At 37.4% G+C, this 16,468-nt stretch overlaps 1 protein-coding gene across 3 annotated transcripts in view; it reads left to right on the top strand.

Moving 5' to 3' along the window:
* The first annotated feature begins 7,680 nt into the window (after positions 1-7,680).
* LOC126820669 (PTB domain-containing engulfment adapter protein 1) overlaps positions 7,681-16,468 on the top strand; it is a 106,388-nt gene continuing 97,600 nt past the window's right edge. For 2 of the 3 annotated variants that reach the window (XM_050548795.1, XM_050548797.2), the window contains exons 1-2: positions 7,681-7,773; positions 16,066-16,169. In XM_050548795.1, the coding sequence (XP_050404752.1) occupies positions 16,160-16,169 (10 nt within the window). In that variant the 5' untranslated portion in view covers positions 7,681-7,773; positions 16,066-16,159. Of the gene's footprint in view, positions 7,871-16,065; positions 16,170-16,468 lie in introns of all 3 variants that reach the window. The other variant, XM_050548796.2, reaches the window with a different exon arrangement.

The raw sequence follows: 16,468 nt of genomic DNA, 5'->3' as shown, positions 1-16,468 counted from the left end.
ATAAAAATTATGACTTCTATAGGGTCCACAAGCTAAAAACGTGATTTTTCGTACAATCAGGGGCCATAATTCAGGAAGTTACTGTCCGATATGCGCGAATATCGAAAGGAACTGAGATCTTTGGGTTATAAACTTACATTTCAAGTTTCAACAAAATCGGATCAAAATTGTGACCTCTATAGGGTCCACAAGCTAAAAACGTAATTTTTCGTACAAATAGGGGCCATAATCCATGAAGTTTCGATCCGATACATGCCAATATCGAAAGCAGCCGAGATCTTTTGGGGATAAACCTATATTTCAAGTTTCGTCAAAATCGGACAAGAATTGTGACCTGTAGAGAGTCCACAAACAAATTGTGGACGGACGGACGGACCGATCTCCGGACGGACAGGGGCGACGACAATATACATCCACATGACAATGTGGGCGTATAAAAATGGTTATTCCGCTTTACAAATTGGAATATTGGGCTTTGACAGTCAGATTAAAATTACTTCTGAAAGACTAAGGCCCCTCCTATTTGTCTTTTTAGAGCAACTTATAAAGTAGAATAAGAATATACTCATTTGGCTACAGGGAGTATCGTTTCAATTTAATTTTGCTTTCAAACACAGGGGAAAATTTGTTTTGTCTGCTTAGAAAGTTGAAGTAAAGTAATGTTACACTATCTTGAAACTTTGCATACTTATTCCTTATACCCTATGGATGTTTCCTATTGTTTTAGGTGCTAGCCCAACCCGGGTCAGAGCCACACCCATTTTTTCTTTGTATATCTGTTTTTTTTTTTGCCTACAGGCCGAAATTCTTACTGGATTGTCTTGAAAACTATTCATATTATATTCCTTATCGCCCACAGGCTGCAATTCTGAACTTTTGCTGCATTCCCGACCCCTGTAACGCTGCAGGATGATCAATTCAGAATTGGGACCCCTAGGCGATAAACATAAAAAAAGGGCGTTGCTATGCCCCTGGGAGTCGGGCATGCATCAAAAATAATAGCGGTCATCCTAAAGGTATAAGGAATAAGTATGAACAGTTTTCAGGATGATCAAAACACACAGACACACAAAGAAAAAATAGGCGTGGCTCTGCCCATGGGGGTTAGTCATGCACAAAAAAACCAAAAGTGATCATTCTTAGAGTATAAGGAATAAGTATGCACAATTTCAAGACAATCCATTAAGAATCGTGGCTTGTAGACGACAAACTGACACATGCAAAAATTGAGCGTGGCTCTCTGCCCCTGGGGATCTGGCACGCACCAAAAACAATAAGGAGCATCCTTAGGGTATAAGGAAAACCTATTATACATACATGTAGTTTCAAGGCGATGTGTTAAGAATTGAGGCCGGTAGGCCTACTTTTGAGGCGTCTAGAGATAGTGAAACTAGAGGTGGGCAAATGACATCAACATTTATCGATATCCCACGTGACGAGTGTTTTCTAAGGCCATTTTGGCTGCAGAATCTGAATCCTATGATATTTTTGGTATGTGACGTCATTTTAGGTTGGTTCAGTGGCCATTTTCAAAATGGCTGGCAAAAATGGAACTTTTTCATCGTAAAAGTAAGGAAATATTGAAACTAGTCCTCTAATATGTTCAAGTGTATGTTTTTAAAGGTCGGGGATACCAAATAAGACGAACTTAGATACAAAGGAATAATGGTTATACAGCAATCGTGTTTTTTGTCCTTTGTTTTCAGAAAAATCTGCATTTTTGTTTAGATAATTGTCCATAATTTGTTCATATCTGTGATGTCGGGTTATTCCATTTAGATTTCTTTGTAATGATACTGAACTGGGATCTTCCCAGACCATAAATAGTTCAATGACAGTTTTATACTCTCTCCTGGTAGAATCTGTGTTGGTCTCGGGTGCGAGAGTCGCCGATTCGTAAGTACTTCTGGTGAAGTATATCGACTAAGCCGTGCTGAATAGTATCCTCTTGTTCTTTGGAGCAATGTGGATGGATTGAAGGACATCTGCCCCGTATTTTCCTATGTCTCTAATGCAGTGAGATCTTTCTGGAGAAGGTCGGAGGCTGTGTGGTTTCCCACAACCAGAGACTGTCATCAACAATAAGCTTGAAATGGGATGACTTTATGGATTCTGGAAGATCGTTGTTGAAGGTTATGGAACAATACAAGCACAGTGCACCGTGGAACTCTGGTGTAACCTGAGCCATGTCAGATATTGCTCAGCGGAGTAGGACTTGTTGGTGTCTTTTGCTGAGGAAGTATCCGGTCCACTTCAGTGAGTTGCCTCTTACTCCGTAATGTTCACGCTTATGAAGGAGCTTTTCATGGGGCACTTGTCAAACGCTTTGGCGAGGTCAGGAGTATGACGTGCAATTGTTTTCCCTTGGCTACGGGTGAGCCTATTTCCTGTATGGTAGAGATCAGTTGTGTCTTATAGGAGCGACGCTTCCTGAAACCATACTGACTATCACACAAGATGCTGTTCTTGTCAAAGTGCTGCATTATACTGTTATGCAATATACATGTATGCTCCAGTATCTTGCAGGTGATGTGGGCAAGTGACACTGGCGTTTAGTTCCCTGGCTGATGTATGTCTCCCTTCTTGAATATTGGCTTCTGTCCAATCCTTGGGGACTATGCCTGAGTCGAGTGACATCTGGAATAGTTGTGTATGGGCAGGTGAAAATTTGGTGACTACAGCTTTGATGATGAAGGAGGGGACTGTGTTTGGTCCAGTTGCATAATGGAGCTTCTAATTCATCAGAAGTTTCAAATGTATGTACACCTTTCCAATCAAGTTTGATGGATGCCATGGTAGGAACACTGCAGTGAAAGCTGATTCAAACTGTGGATTCAGTATGTTGGTTTTTTACTGGGCGTCACTCTTGTTTTTGAGCGGTGCTACTCAAGTGGCTTCTTGGCCTTTACTCTTGATGTAAGTCCAAAATTTCTTGGAGTCTTCCTTTTAGTCACTGCTGATCGTGGTTTCAAGGTAATTATGTAGCTTCTTGTAAAGGTCCTTGTCTTGATTCTTCTTAGTAAGGCGGGCCTTCTTGTAAGCCCTCTGTTACCGTCTGATGGCTCTATTTATATCTGTGTTTATCCAGAGATTTGTGTATTGAGAAGTCGTCATCTAAGAGGGGACTCTTTTGGCGATGGTCTGCCCTTTGGGGTTCTCCCATGTTATATCAACGTTTACTTATTACTTATACCATGTACTATTTTATCACTGTCATATTTACGGTTATCACTAGTGAGTGAGTCGTGGGGCGACAGACTGTACAAATGTTCTGTCGATTCTCACAAAATAGGTGGAATTGGCAGGCAGGCAGGCAGGCAGGCAGGCAGGCCTTGAGATTCTGTACCAATTCTTATCCTCTCGTTCAGAAGTATTTATGCCTATCAATGAACTGAAATGCCAGGGAATTAGCCCAGTCCCAAATAATTAAAAGCTCAGTTATATGTTGCTTTCGGACATTTTTTCGCTTACGGCGCTCAATTCTATTATGGCATCATTCTTCCACTCCTCTGTGATCTTATACTATCTCATCACTATTATATTCAGGGTTATAGTGAACCGCCCAGTTGGTACCAGTAGGTCGTGGGTCGACAGACTGTACTACTGCTGTACTGTCAACTCTCACAAATTAGGTGGAATTGACAGGCAGATCTCGAGATTCTGTTGCATTGACTGCCATTTCTGATCCTCTCGTTAACAAGAATTTCCTCCCCAGCAATGATCTCAAAAGCCAGGATATTGACTGAAATTGTCCAAATTCCCCCCCCCTCCCCTTCAGGTTACTCAGTGTTATAGTCTGCCCCTAAGGTTCACGAAAGATTACTAACAACATCAATAATAATCATAATATGACATAAACTTTATGGCAATTTAAATAAAACTGCTTTCTGGTGAGATAAAGATCGGCGAACACCTATATTGGCAATAGGGTCTATGTTCTACCGGTACACCCAGTATTACAGCCAGTGTCTTGTTGATATTCATTGTGGGGTGGGATTATGGATGGCACGGTACATTGCCCCCCCCCCACCCAATTCACAACTTCTTGGTCGGCTACCAGGCTTACCTTGAGCCTCTATGTAAGTGTAACGGTAAATGTTATACAAACGATAATGTTGTATAGCCCAGCAAACTGACATTGGCGCTTATTTTTGCAATCAGTTAATAAAAAGCACCCCATGTCTATAAATCATATAAACAGCATCGTGCGCGTCATTCTAACTCATTTTCCAGGACATCTGGTCATTGAGGGTTGGGATCGCAAAACATGCACATACAAAATATGTCAGTAAGTGATGAAGTAGTACAGAGTTACGAATATACGTAAATTTGGGTTCCCGTCAACATGTTTTGGGGTAGGGGATTCCCTGAAAATGGTATAAGGAACCACTTAACACCCCTGGACATATCTTCAAATGAAAGAATGACTCCCAAAACAATAATTTAGACACCAAAATTGCTATTTTATGACAAAACAGTGCAGAGTTATGCCCCTTTGTAAATTTGGAATCTGGGCAGCATGTTTCTGGAGTAATCAAATCCCCGAAAACGGTTCAAGAGAGCACCAGACAAATATGAAAACCATACCATATAAAAGTTTGACCCTGACAACCTACTGCATGGTTTCGTGCGTTTCTCTTAAAAATTGACGACTTTGATCTGTTTTTATCGTCTGGACTAAAATTAATGCTCCCTGATAGGGACGATGGGCACACGACGTCATAAATCTACGTTGATATAAGCGGCTGATGCATTCGGAGTTCTTCCGTTAGCTGAGAGAATAGTAAGAGCAGGGGGACCGCATCACACATAAACAATTACACAATACAAACCCGTGAACACGACACACAATATAGGCTACACATATATTTCAAACAATAAGCATATCAAATCAAGTGAATGGATCCGGGGGCCAGTCGTAAGCGTCCACTGTGCTGTAGGCCTCCCGGATTTTGACTTATAAAACCGCCTGGTGATTAATTAATTATATAAAACAATATTCAACGTAATATGTTATTTGTAGGTAATTGTTTAATTGTATAGGTACCATAGAGGTGTGCTTTATTTGAAGTACTAGTAGACTAACATCAAAAGATGACGTCACATCTGTATTTTTATTGAAGACCACATAAAATTATTAGGCTTACATACTGGCTACCGGATACTTGTTTTAAAAAATTCCGCTTTTCAAAAGTATATAATGCTAATGATTAAATTTCAATAACTATTACTAACATTATACCATCCGACTGTCAATAATATAGTTTTTTTTTGGTTTTTTTTTTTTTTTAACTCTTGAGTCTTGTCGGAGAGGTACATATAGGCCTAATTAGACCCGCCTTGTATTTTAATTAATATAACTTTAGTTTCTAGTTGTATTTTAATTAATATAACTTTTTTTTCTAGTTTCGCATCATTTAACTCCCAGTTAATGTGAAAAGAACAAATAATTTATGTCTTTACTGTCATGTTTTATGATAACTAATCTATTGGATTTTAATATTGACAGCGGACAGGTAGAGACTCAATGAATAACCCAATAGAGTAGTAATTTTAGCCGAGACGATAAATACTGACGTCTTATGACGTCAACTTCGGCTATACCCGGAACCACACCCTCTGTCCGTTCGATTGGAGAAATTTTGGTGGTGGAAATTACACTGGAGAAATTCTGATTGTTGAAAATGCAAAAATGAAAAAGTAGAGTGAATTTGCAAAGGCGAAAAGTAGAAAGTGAAAAAACATAACTAGATTTTTTTTTTGGTTTGTTTTGATACTAATATAGTGATTTTGTGTTATGTGGTAATTACAAGTGAAAAATCTCGAAAATGAACATTTTTACCATTTTGACTATGATAAATTGTCAATTTTAACTATTATATTTTCTCTTAATATGGCAACGATTCGGCTCTATAGTAAAGACGTCAAACTTATTCCGTTTTAAAATGTCCGGCAAAGCCGGCTTTTAACGCTTCGATTTAAAAGAGGTTATTGTACCCGTGTTAGGTAGAATTATATATAGTTGGTTGTGGCATTTGTTTTGAAGAACAAAATTGACAGTTTTGCTAATGAAGTAGGTTTAATTAACACCTACATCTGCCAGAAAGAACTTTATGATTATCTGATCGAGACACGATGCCGATGGGTCGAGAGTAGCTAGTACGAGAATGTAGCTAAAAACGTTGAGATAGACCTACTGATGTTCGAAACACGGGGGGTTGAAAGATGAGGTTTAATTCTTATCTAGATCAAGGGAGGGGGGTTTCTTATCTAATGTCTCCCCACCGTCTGTTTACATATTTATGAATACAGATTGATTGAAAGCTGGTTCGGGCCTGGTCAAACTGCACGCAGCGATCCATCTACGTCATACTTCGAGAATAATGATCGCTGCCCTAGTTAGCCTCCATTTAAAACGCTCACGTGATCATTTTGGGGCGGGACTTATCGACTGGACTACAGCTGAAATCTTGCACAATAGTAGGGGTCAAACTCCCAGATCCGTGACCAATTTCCGGGGAGGAAGGTTTGACGATTGATTCTGGTAGGGGGGGGGGGGGCTGTTCTGAGGATTTGTGCCGAAATAGCACAGAGACTTATAGTTGGGTGCAAATGTCATCAAGCTGTTCTTGTAATATGTCATTTTTATAGTTTCCAGGGCCGCTGAATCCATTAAGAACACTCCTAAGCCATTTTGATGCACATTTGCTAGAGCGGGTTATCTAAATCATGCACGAGGCTTGTCTGCTGATCTGTTACCTTCCATTGAAACAAGAATCAGATAATATACATTCTTAGATAAATTCAACACTCAGACCATGATCACCCTCTATAGTTCATTGTATATCAATTAGACCATCAAAAATGAACTAAGCATCCATGAAAACCCTAAAAACGATATGTTACAAGCCCATATTTGCCTTACCAGAATATATGACATTATTTTCCGGGTTTTTTCCCCACCATTTCCGCCATATTGGGACGAACGCCAAAGGAAAACACGAGTCATCTCTCTATATAACTGATGTGACGAGTGATAACGGATATACGGGCGAATTTCTGCTCACTGATACTTCATTCGAAGACCAAAAGTTGTTGTATGAGATTGTGAGAGGATATCTGACAATTCATAAAAAGAATTGACTGCCACTAGATAAGTGAACACGGAAGAAAAACAGAAAAAGTCCGTGCATTACCATGTTTTTATAAGATATAGAATGAATATAAAAAAGGGAATGTACGGACTATTTCTATTTTTCTCGTGTTCTCTTATCTAATGACATTCAATTACTTTATTGAATTGTCAGGTCAACTTTCGGTCTTCGAAGAAATTATTAGTGAGCAGAAATTCGCCCGTATATCCGTTATCACTGTCACATCAGTCAGTTATATAGAGAGATGACTCGTGTTTTCTTTTGGCTTTCGTCACTTCCGACTCAGGAAACCTGTATTACTCGATCGTAGCAATGATCTCTGTGTTAAAATTATATTTGGAATGTGTTTAACCAGCTCTATATGTGATAATGACTGGCACCAATATAGTCCTTTAATCATCTCATTACTAATACTTTCGTATTTACAATATTTAGATCCTGAGGGACAACAATAAGCTCCGCCCCTTTTCGTATAACGAGGGCTACGATATAGCATTCTCCCATTTAGTAATCGAGTCTATGCGGACGAACCTTGTAACACGAGACTACTGGAAGCGACCAGAAGTGGGAGGCGTGTTATTTGTTTTGCAGGAGAGCGCACGGGTTTCAAAATAAGAAAGTGAGTACGGTGCCGTAGTCGTAATGTGTCAATTTATTGAAGTCTAATTATTTAGTCATGCAAATAAACGTACCCAGGCACGAGAAACAGCAATAAAGTGAGTCGTATATATTTGGTATCCACCGCTGCTCAAAAGTAAAAGAGTCAACCTCCTTCAGACTTCACACGAAACGTCATAATATAAAGCTAGTTACACGTCAAAGTAGGAAATGAACTTATTTTTCGAGGGCGTAATATACAGTAAATGCCTAGAATAACTAAATACAAGAAAGTTATTATTCGATATGTTACAATAATTACACACTGTTGACAAAATAGGCAGTGTATATTTAATTAAACATGATCATGATGATATACATGTAGGCCAAATGTTATTCGGGCAGAAAAGCAGTTAATAGGCTACTAGCCTATATTGTGAATTAATATATTCCTAATGTTCATGCTGAACACTGTACATAATACTATTGTGATAAATATTTTTATTTTTAAAGTAGCTAAGTCTCTAACTCAATATCATCCAAAATCTTCGACTTTGAAAACATGAATTATTTGTCAATTTTAATCAACATTGTGATTGATGTTGTGATCTTACCGAGAAGAGATGGGCTTCTGATATCCAATATTTAAAGGAGCTTAATCGCTAACATGTGGGACCTAGAAATTGACAAAACTGGGTCGCAACCAGGGATCTTAATTGGCTGTTTTTTGTCGGCTTTAGCCGATTGATCTTTAATCTAGTCGATTGGTAAAACAATGAACCGGCCACTAAGGTATCACAAATCAATCTACTTTCGGCCGATTTACAAAGAATTAATTATCAGGCCGATTGTTAAAACAATGAACTGGCCACTAATGGTATTATAAATCGATCGACTTTCGGCCGATTACACAGAGTTAATCATTACTCGTCGATTAAGAAACCCATCAAAGAGTCAATCATTACAATGAATACCTTCGGCTTATTTCATATATAAACAACTTAATTGAGGTGATCATGCCAAGTACTTGAACACCTCGCAGAATGTCACCAGGAAACTTAAACGAGATTTAACTGAAGATAGTGATGGCGGCGTTGACCTTGAACTTCAAGCATGCACGTCGTCAATGGAAGTTCCAAAAGCCGGAGATCCTCCCACGTGGAATATAGGTCAACCAAATTATCGGCAATAAAAGACCGTATTAATCTGACGATCATTCCTGCGCAGCAAAGAAAGACGATGACAGAACAAAGAGTTTAATTCCCAAATCTATAGAAATTGTTTCAAACCGGGCGTTAATCTGAAATGCGTATTCCATAGCAAAAAGAAACATTGCCATCGAAAATTATGAACAATAATTGAACGATTTGACAGAACAGCAGGATCATGAAATGACCAAAAAACTATATCGTGATTTTAATTCTTGTGGTGAATTTAATTCTTTAATATCCAGTGAAATTGAGGAAGAGATCCTCTCAGATATCCGAACTAGTCCTGCTGCATTAAATCCCGACAATTGTATACCGGTAATGCTAAAAATAAACTAATCGGAATCACGACAATTGGCCATGTGACCTTTCGCCCGTACAGCATATTTACGAGTTCCGACTATACACGGAAACCGATTTGTGCTACTTTGTTATTTATATACTTATATACTTTATTTATATATATATATTAACATGTGCTTACGAATAAAATAATTTAAAAAAACATTTGTATGTAGCCTACTTGTAGTTCTACATGTAGATTACAAAATCGTATATAAATGAGTTGATACGACTGGGAATCTCGCGAAAATCTTGTCTTGTCTTAGCATAATGGCGTCATTAAGCGACGAAGAGACGCTGGCTATTATTGCCCTACATTTGATAAATAAGAACAAAAATAAAAAGAGAAAACCCAAATCCGTCTGGGTTAGACAGTGGATACTTAGCATAATAGCGTCACCAAGCGACGAAGAGACGCTGGCTATTATTGCCCTACATTTGATAAATAAGAACAAAAATAAAAAGAGAAAACCCAAATCCGTCTGGGTTAGACAGTGAATACTGCGTAGACCCACTGCCGGTGCGTAGAGCTCCCTATTACGTGAACTTGAAGAAGACCCTCTCAGTTTGAAAAACTTTCTGAGAATGGATGCGGAAAATTTCCATTTTTTGTTGGGATTAATTCAAGACAAAATAGCTCGGCCTCAGCTCTCCTGCATCTGCATGGCGATCATCGCCAATGCAGCCTGCCGCACGTCTCTCTTGGAATAAGTCTTATTACTCACATCCCATAAGCAAGGTTTGCTGAGCGGCTCTTGATGGGTGCGCTTTGCATCCATGTTTACCAACAACAAAGGGAGAGAACTCATGTTTGTACTAATACTCGACGTCTCTGATTGGTCAAGTTCATACGATCTGTTGACTGAAATAGGGAAGTTTCTATTTCGCTCAACTCGCTTTCAACTGGGTGGGAGCTTGTAAAAGTTGGTACGACTAGGGTGTTCTTACGCCACATCTCGGGTCGATACTACAAGTAGTTACTACAAGTCGCACCGTGAGAATGGGCCTTTACTAATTTATAACTTCCGTTTAGTTGGATGAAACCAAAAGTAGGAATATGCAATGCAAGTTGCTGAAATAATATGAATATAAATGTCGATATTATACTATAGCGATGTACAATGTATGAATGCAAGTATGCAATTACTTAGGTCTTTTATACGGACTTTCTTCTATTATTATCCCAAATACATTATGCAATTAGTGAATTATGCAATTACTGACGTGAATAGAGTATGCATAAACTAACATGTTTGTTGTTGAAAAGACGACTATCCATTAGGTCTAACCGTGGCCGGTTCATTTCAAAATGGATTAAGAACCCTGGTCGCAATGCATATAATACTGTAATATGAATGTATATAAACTGATTTACATTCAATGGTTTCCGTTTTTACTCCAATTTCAAATCAGTTATGTTCGGCGAAATAAGCCAGCAGTCAACGGTGACGCCATATTCATATAGGGAGAGTATGCGCAATAAATACAATGTAGACTAGAATAACCAGACGCTAAAAATTTTCATTCGATTGAGACTTCTGACATATTTCGCCGAACGTAACTGATTTGAAATTAGAGTAAAAATGGAAACGATTGAATGTAAATCAGTTTATATATATTCCTATTACATTATTATATGCGTTACGACCCATTTGTGTCAATTTCTAGGTTCAAAATATGAGCGATTTAGCTCCTCTAAACAGCCACTTTCTGTAAGATTCAGGCAAGACACTGTTGTGACCACCTTCAAATTCTCTAATTTTTATACCCCCACATTTTCATGTGGACATATAATGTCGTCTCCCCTGTCCGTCCATCGCCCCTGTCCGTCCGTCCACAATTTTTTGTGAGCAGTCTACAGGTCACAATTTTTATCCGATTTCAATGAAACTTGAAATATAGTTTTATCACCCTAAGATCTCGGTTCCTTTCGATATTGGCATGTATCGGACTGTACATGTAACTTCATGGATTATGGCCCCTGATTGTACGAAAAATCACGTTTTTAGCTTGTGAACACTGTAGAGGTCACAATTTTTATCCGATTTGGTTTAAACTTGAAATGTATGCGTATAACCCAAAGATCTCGGTTCCTTTCAATATTCGCGCATATCGAATGTAACTGCCTGAATTATGGCCCCTGATAGTACGAAAAATCGCGTTTTTAGCTTGTGGACCCTATAGAGGTCATAATTTTTATCCGATTTAAAAAAACGTATTATTATATCACCGTTACACCATAAGGCACCATAAGGACGACTGAGTTCGATTTTCGTGAGAATCGGCCTAAAATTGACAGACAAAATGGCCGCCGTTCGTTCTCAAATAGCGTAAAAATATGGTATATCAAGGTTGTGGACCCTATAAAGGTCACAATTTTTATCCAATTTTGTTGAAACTTGAAATGTTAGTTTATAACCCAAAGATCTCGGTTCCTGTAATATAAAGGTCACAATTTTTATCCAATTTTGTTGAAACTTAAAATGTTAGTTTATAACCCAAAGATTTCGGTTCCTTTCGATATTTGCGCATATCGAATTGTAATTTCCTGAATTATGGCCCTTGATTGTAGGAAAAATCACTTTCTTTTTAGCTTGTTCTCTATCCATCTCTCGAAAATGTGGGCGTATTCAGCCTGGCAGCCGCTGGTTATCCGATTTTGTTGAAACTTGAAATGTAAGTTTATAACCCATAGATCTCAGTTCCTTTCGATATTTGCGCATATCGGACCGTAACTTACTGAATTATGGCCCCTGATTTTACGAAAAATCGCATTTTTAGGTTGTGGACCCTATAGAGGTCATAATTTTTATTCGATTTAAAAAAAAACGCATTATTATATCACCGTTAAACCCTAAGGATGGCTGAATTTGAATTTCGTGAAAATCGACCCAAAATTGACAGACAAAATGGCCGCCCTTCGTTCTTAAATAGTGTAAAAATATGGTATATCAAGGTTGTGGACCCTATAGTGGTCACAATTTTAATCCGATGTTGTTGAAACTTGAAATGTAAGTTTATAACCCAAAGATCTCGGTTCCTTTCAATATTTGCGCATTATCAAATTGTAATTTCCTGAATTATGGCCCTTGATTGTAGGAAAAATCACTTTCTTTTTAGCTTTTTCTCTATCCATCTCTCGAAAATGTGGGCGTATCCTGCCTGGCAGCCGCTGGACGGCTGAGTTCGAATTTCGTAAAAATCGGCCCAAAACTGAAAGACAAAATGCGCCGTTCGTTCTCAAATAGCATAAAAATATGGTATATCAAGGTTGTGGACCCTATAGAGGTCACAATTTTTATCTGATTTTGTTGAAACTTGAAATGTAACTTTATAACCCAAAGATCTTGGTTCCTTTTGATATTCGTGCATATCGGACCATAACTTCCTGAATTATGGCCCCTGATTGTACGAAAAATCGCGTTTTTAGCTTGTGGACCCTATAGAGGTCATAATTTTTTATCCGATTTAAAAAAAAACGTATTATTTTATCACCGTTACCATAGCGTAAAAATATGGTATATCAAGGTTGTGGACCCTATAGAGGTCACAATTTTTATCCGATTTTGTTGAAACTTGAAATGTAAGTTTATAACCCAAAGATCTCGGTTCCTTTCAATATTTGCACATTATCAAATTGTAATTTCCTGAATTATGGCCCTTGATTGTAAGAAAAATCACTTTCTTTTTAGCTTTTTCTCTATCCATCTCTCGAAAATGTGGGCGTATCCTGCCTGGCAGCCGCTGGTTCAACATACTACAATCACAATTCTAAAAAAAAAAAATTGCTATTTTTGTTGGTTGCCGAGATATGGGAGCTTGAAAATTGACCCAAATTTTCAAAAACAGCTTTTGGAGAACTTTAAAGTAGCTAAGTCTCTAACTCAGTATCGTCCAAAATCTTCAACATTGAAAACACAAATTATTTGTCAATTTAAATCAACATTGATGTTGTGATCTTACCGGGAAAAGATGGACTTCTGATATCCAATATTTAAGACAAAATAAACATTTTATGATTGGTACATGAATCGTGTACCATGATGCGTTTCAGTGCTATTTGTAATAAGGGACTCGAAAAACAAGGCAAGGCAAATTCTACAAGTTATGTCAAACGTTGACGTCATATTCTTTTCTGGAGAAGCATGCGCAATAAATATTAGCGGTGTAGACTGGAATGTTCTGCCGGAAAGCACATGTAATGCACCAGTTTAAACCATTTATTCAGGAATAAATATGCATGGTGAAAAGCTACAAAAGAAATAAAAAAGCAAATTAAGTTTCAATTTCTTTGATGTACAAAATTAATGTAATTATGTCCAGAAGGTGTTTCCATACATTTTTTACATGCAAGCGAAAGGATAACTGTAAATCATTCGGAAATGACAAATACAATAAATATCAAAGAGATAATGACTTGCAAAGTTACAGGATACGAACAATGTACATATATAGGGCGTAACCACCGTGTCAAACTGATTGGCACCTAATTCTTCTTCAGTGAGAAATACGACGTGGAAATATCGGAATGTTGACAATTGCAAAAACAATGAATTTTGGCCTGACAACAAACGGTACAAGGTAAAAAAAACGTTTAGTAAATAAGTATTGAAATATAAAATACATTTATAATTCACAAATAAAGGGTTCTTACATTGTGGCCAGCCAAGCTAATGGAAAACCGAAAAACCAGGCGACTTTGTAGACAGAAACACGGCGAACTGTAACTAAGGACCGTAACTCTCCTCTTATCAGTACGGAAGCTGGATGGAGACAAAATGATTAATATATTGTAAGATTATAACCATTGAATTTATAAACAGAAATTAAATGAATTATTTGAATATAAATGTCCACACAGTTCCTGTACATTCCCTGCCTGATATCAAGAAATTGATATCACTATTGTCATTTCTCAAGTCGATCCCGACACAAGAAGAACATGTTCAGAGATTGGTCTCACATATACTGTTGGTTTGTTTTCCTTTATAATAGGAACTTCAGTTTTACATACTTTTCCATCATCACTTTCGAAGGTTCGAAGGACTAATCCAAGTAGCCATTCTTTTCGCACAACAGTTTTGTCTCAAAGTAAAACAACATCACCCGTTTTGATATTTGGCACATTTGTTTGCCACTTCTCCGGGACTGAAGATTATTCAAATACTCCTTGCACCACCGTGACCAAAACATGTCTGACAGAACTATGACGCGTTTCCATTCATTGCGAAGGAGATCTGTTTTGTCCACTTCTACCTTATGATCAATACTGGGTACAGAACTTGTCTTTTGAGTAAGAAGAACTGCTGGTGACAACACAAATGGATTATCTGGGTCCGTGGAAACCGGAACAATAGGACGGTGATTCACAATGCTAGCTACTTCTGCCAGGAAAGTAACCAACACATCGTGTGTAAGCAGTCTGGTATTTGATTCCATAAACATTGAGTCCAAAATCCTTCTTGTTACCCCGATTAAACGTTCCCAAGCCCCTCCCATGTGGGAAGCGTGAGGGGGGTTGAAAATCCAAACAGTTCTCGATTTGTTCATGTAGTCTCTAACTTTTCCGTCTTCTACAATGTCATTTATTATGACTAATCAACTGAAATATGCATATCAATGAAAACAAATCTTTAACAAAGAATACTACATATATAAACACTAATAATACAAAATGACATCATATTTCAGTCTTAAAACTGTGGGTTGGGCTTAAGATTTAACAAATAAATGGCCAATGAATACAAGTTTCGTAAACAAACAATACTATATGTATAAACACTAATAATAGTGATACAAATGAAAAAACATATCACAAATAAATGGCACATTAAACAGGCCAAAAGCCATATTAACCAAGCTGTACTGTAAGAATTAAGTGCAAGGTGGAGCAGGGGAGGTGGAGGGTTATCAACGGAAATATCGTGGATCAAACACAATACGTCCTGTCTGTGGCACTGCCAATTCTGTTGTGATGGAAAGAGCGGGAAAAAACAACGCAGGAACCCAGCTCATTTACATACTCAGGAATGTATAAGAAATAGACGAGGTATATATCAAGTGTAACAAACCTGGATGAGGACTGTAACACAAAAATCATTATTGACAATAATGTTTATTTGTGTCTCCATTCAAAACTAAGCCCATCCCCCAATAGCCGAGCGAAGAACAAGCTAACAAAAGAACGGATGGTGTACAATGTCATTTATTATGACTAATCAACTGAAATATGCATATCAATGAAAACAAATCTTTAACAAAGAATACTACATATATAAACACTAATAATACAAAATGACATCATATTTCAGTCTTAAAACTGTGGGTTGCGCTTAAGATTTAACAAATAAATGGCCAAACACGTCACAAATTGTGATGTCGTGCCCAAACTTGCAAAGCCTTCAACCTTTTCACCAACAGCCAGTATGTTAAGGAAATATTATAGGAGGTGGTACTTTAAGTTTGTGGTAATTAGTAATTTTATAGTTAATGATAAGATTGTTGTTTTAATCTAACAAATATATAATCATTTGTTTGACATTTTATCCGCATGTTATCAAATGAACCTTTGGATATTTTACTATGTCCCTTTATTGACATTTAATCTTTAGAATACATAAACATATATTATAGTTTGTGGTGTAACTATTGTTAGTCTCACATTTTATAATTCATGTAGTTTAAAGTGTATAATTCCAATATTGTATAAAAATGGATTATTTTGTTATGAAACAACCTGATTCAGATTTGCTTATTCCTGACAGGGAACATGGACCAACAAAGCTGCTTGATGTACATGTAGGACAAATTTACCAAACTATTGAAGGCAAATTAGGCACCATTAAAAACAAAACAAACATGCAATCAGGTAATAAGTTTTTATATTTTATTTTTGTATTACTAAATTTAGTTATCACAACCTAGAGCAAAGTGCAACAATTGTTTGGACTTAAATTTTCAGAAGCCAAAGAGTCTGGGTTTGTTTATAAACTTGGGGCCATTGCCTACCAGCAATCTGAGGAATTCACAGACTAGTGGTTTAAATACAAAAGTTTCATGGAATTTGTTAGCTATGTGAACTTCTCAAATGAAACATGGTATTGACTCTTGCTTGAGTTTTGATCATTAGGATTTAGACTTATAGTAGCTAAGTCATCCAAAATCTTC

The sequence above is a fragment of the Patella vulgata genome, chromosome 5 (genome assembly GCF_932274485.2).
Source record: "Patella vulgata chromosome 5, xgPatVulg1.2, whole genome shotgun sequence".
NCBI lineage: Eukaryota > Metazoa > Mollusca > Gastropoda > Patellidae > Patella > Patella vulgata.
The sequence above is the reverse complement of the archived record's forward strand: the minus strand, read 5'-3'. Positions and strand labels throughout refer to the sequence as shown.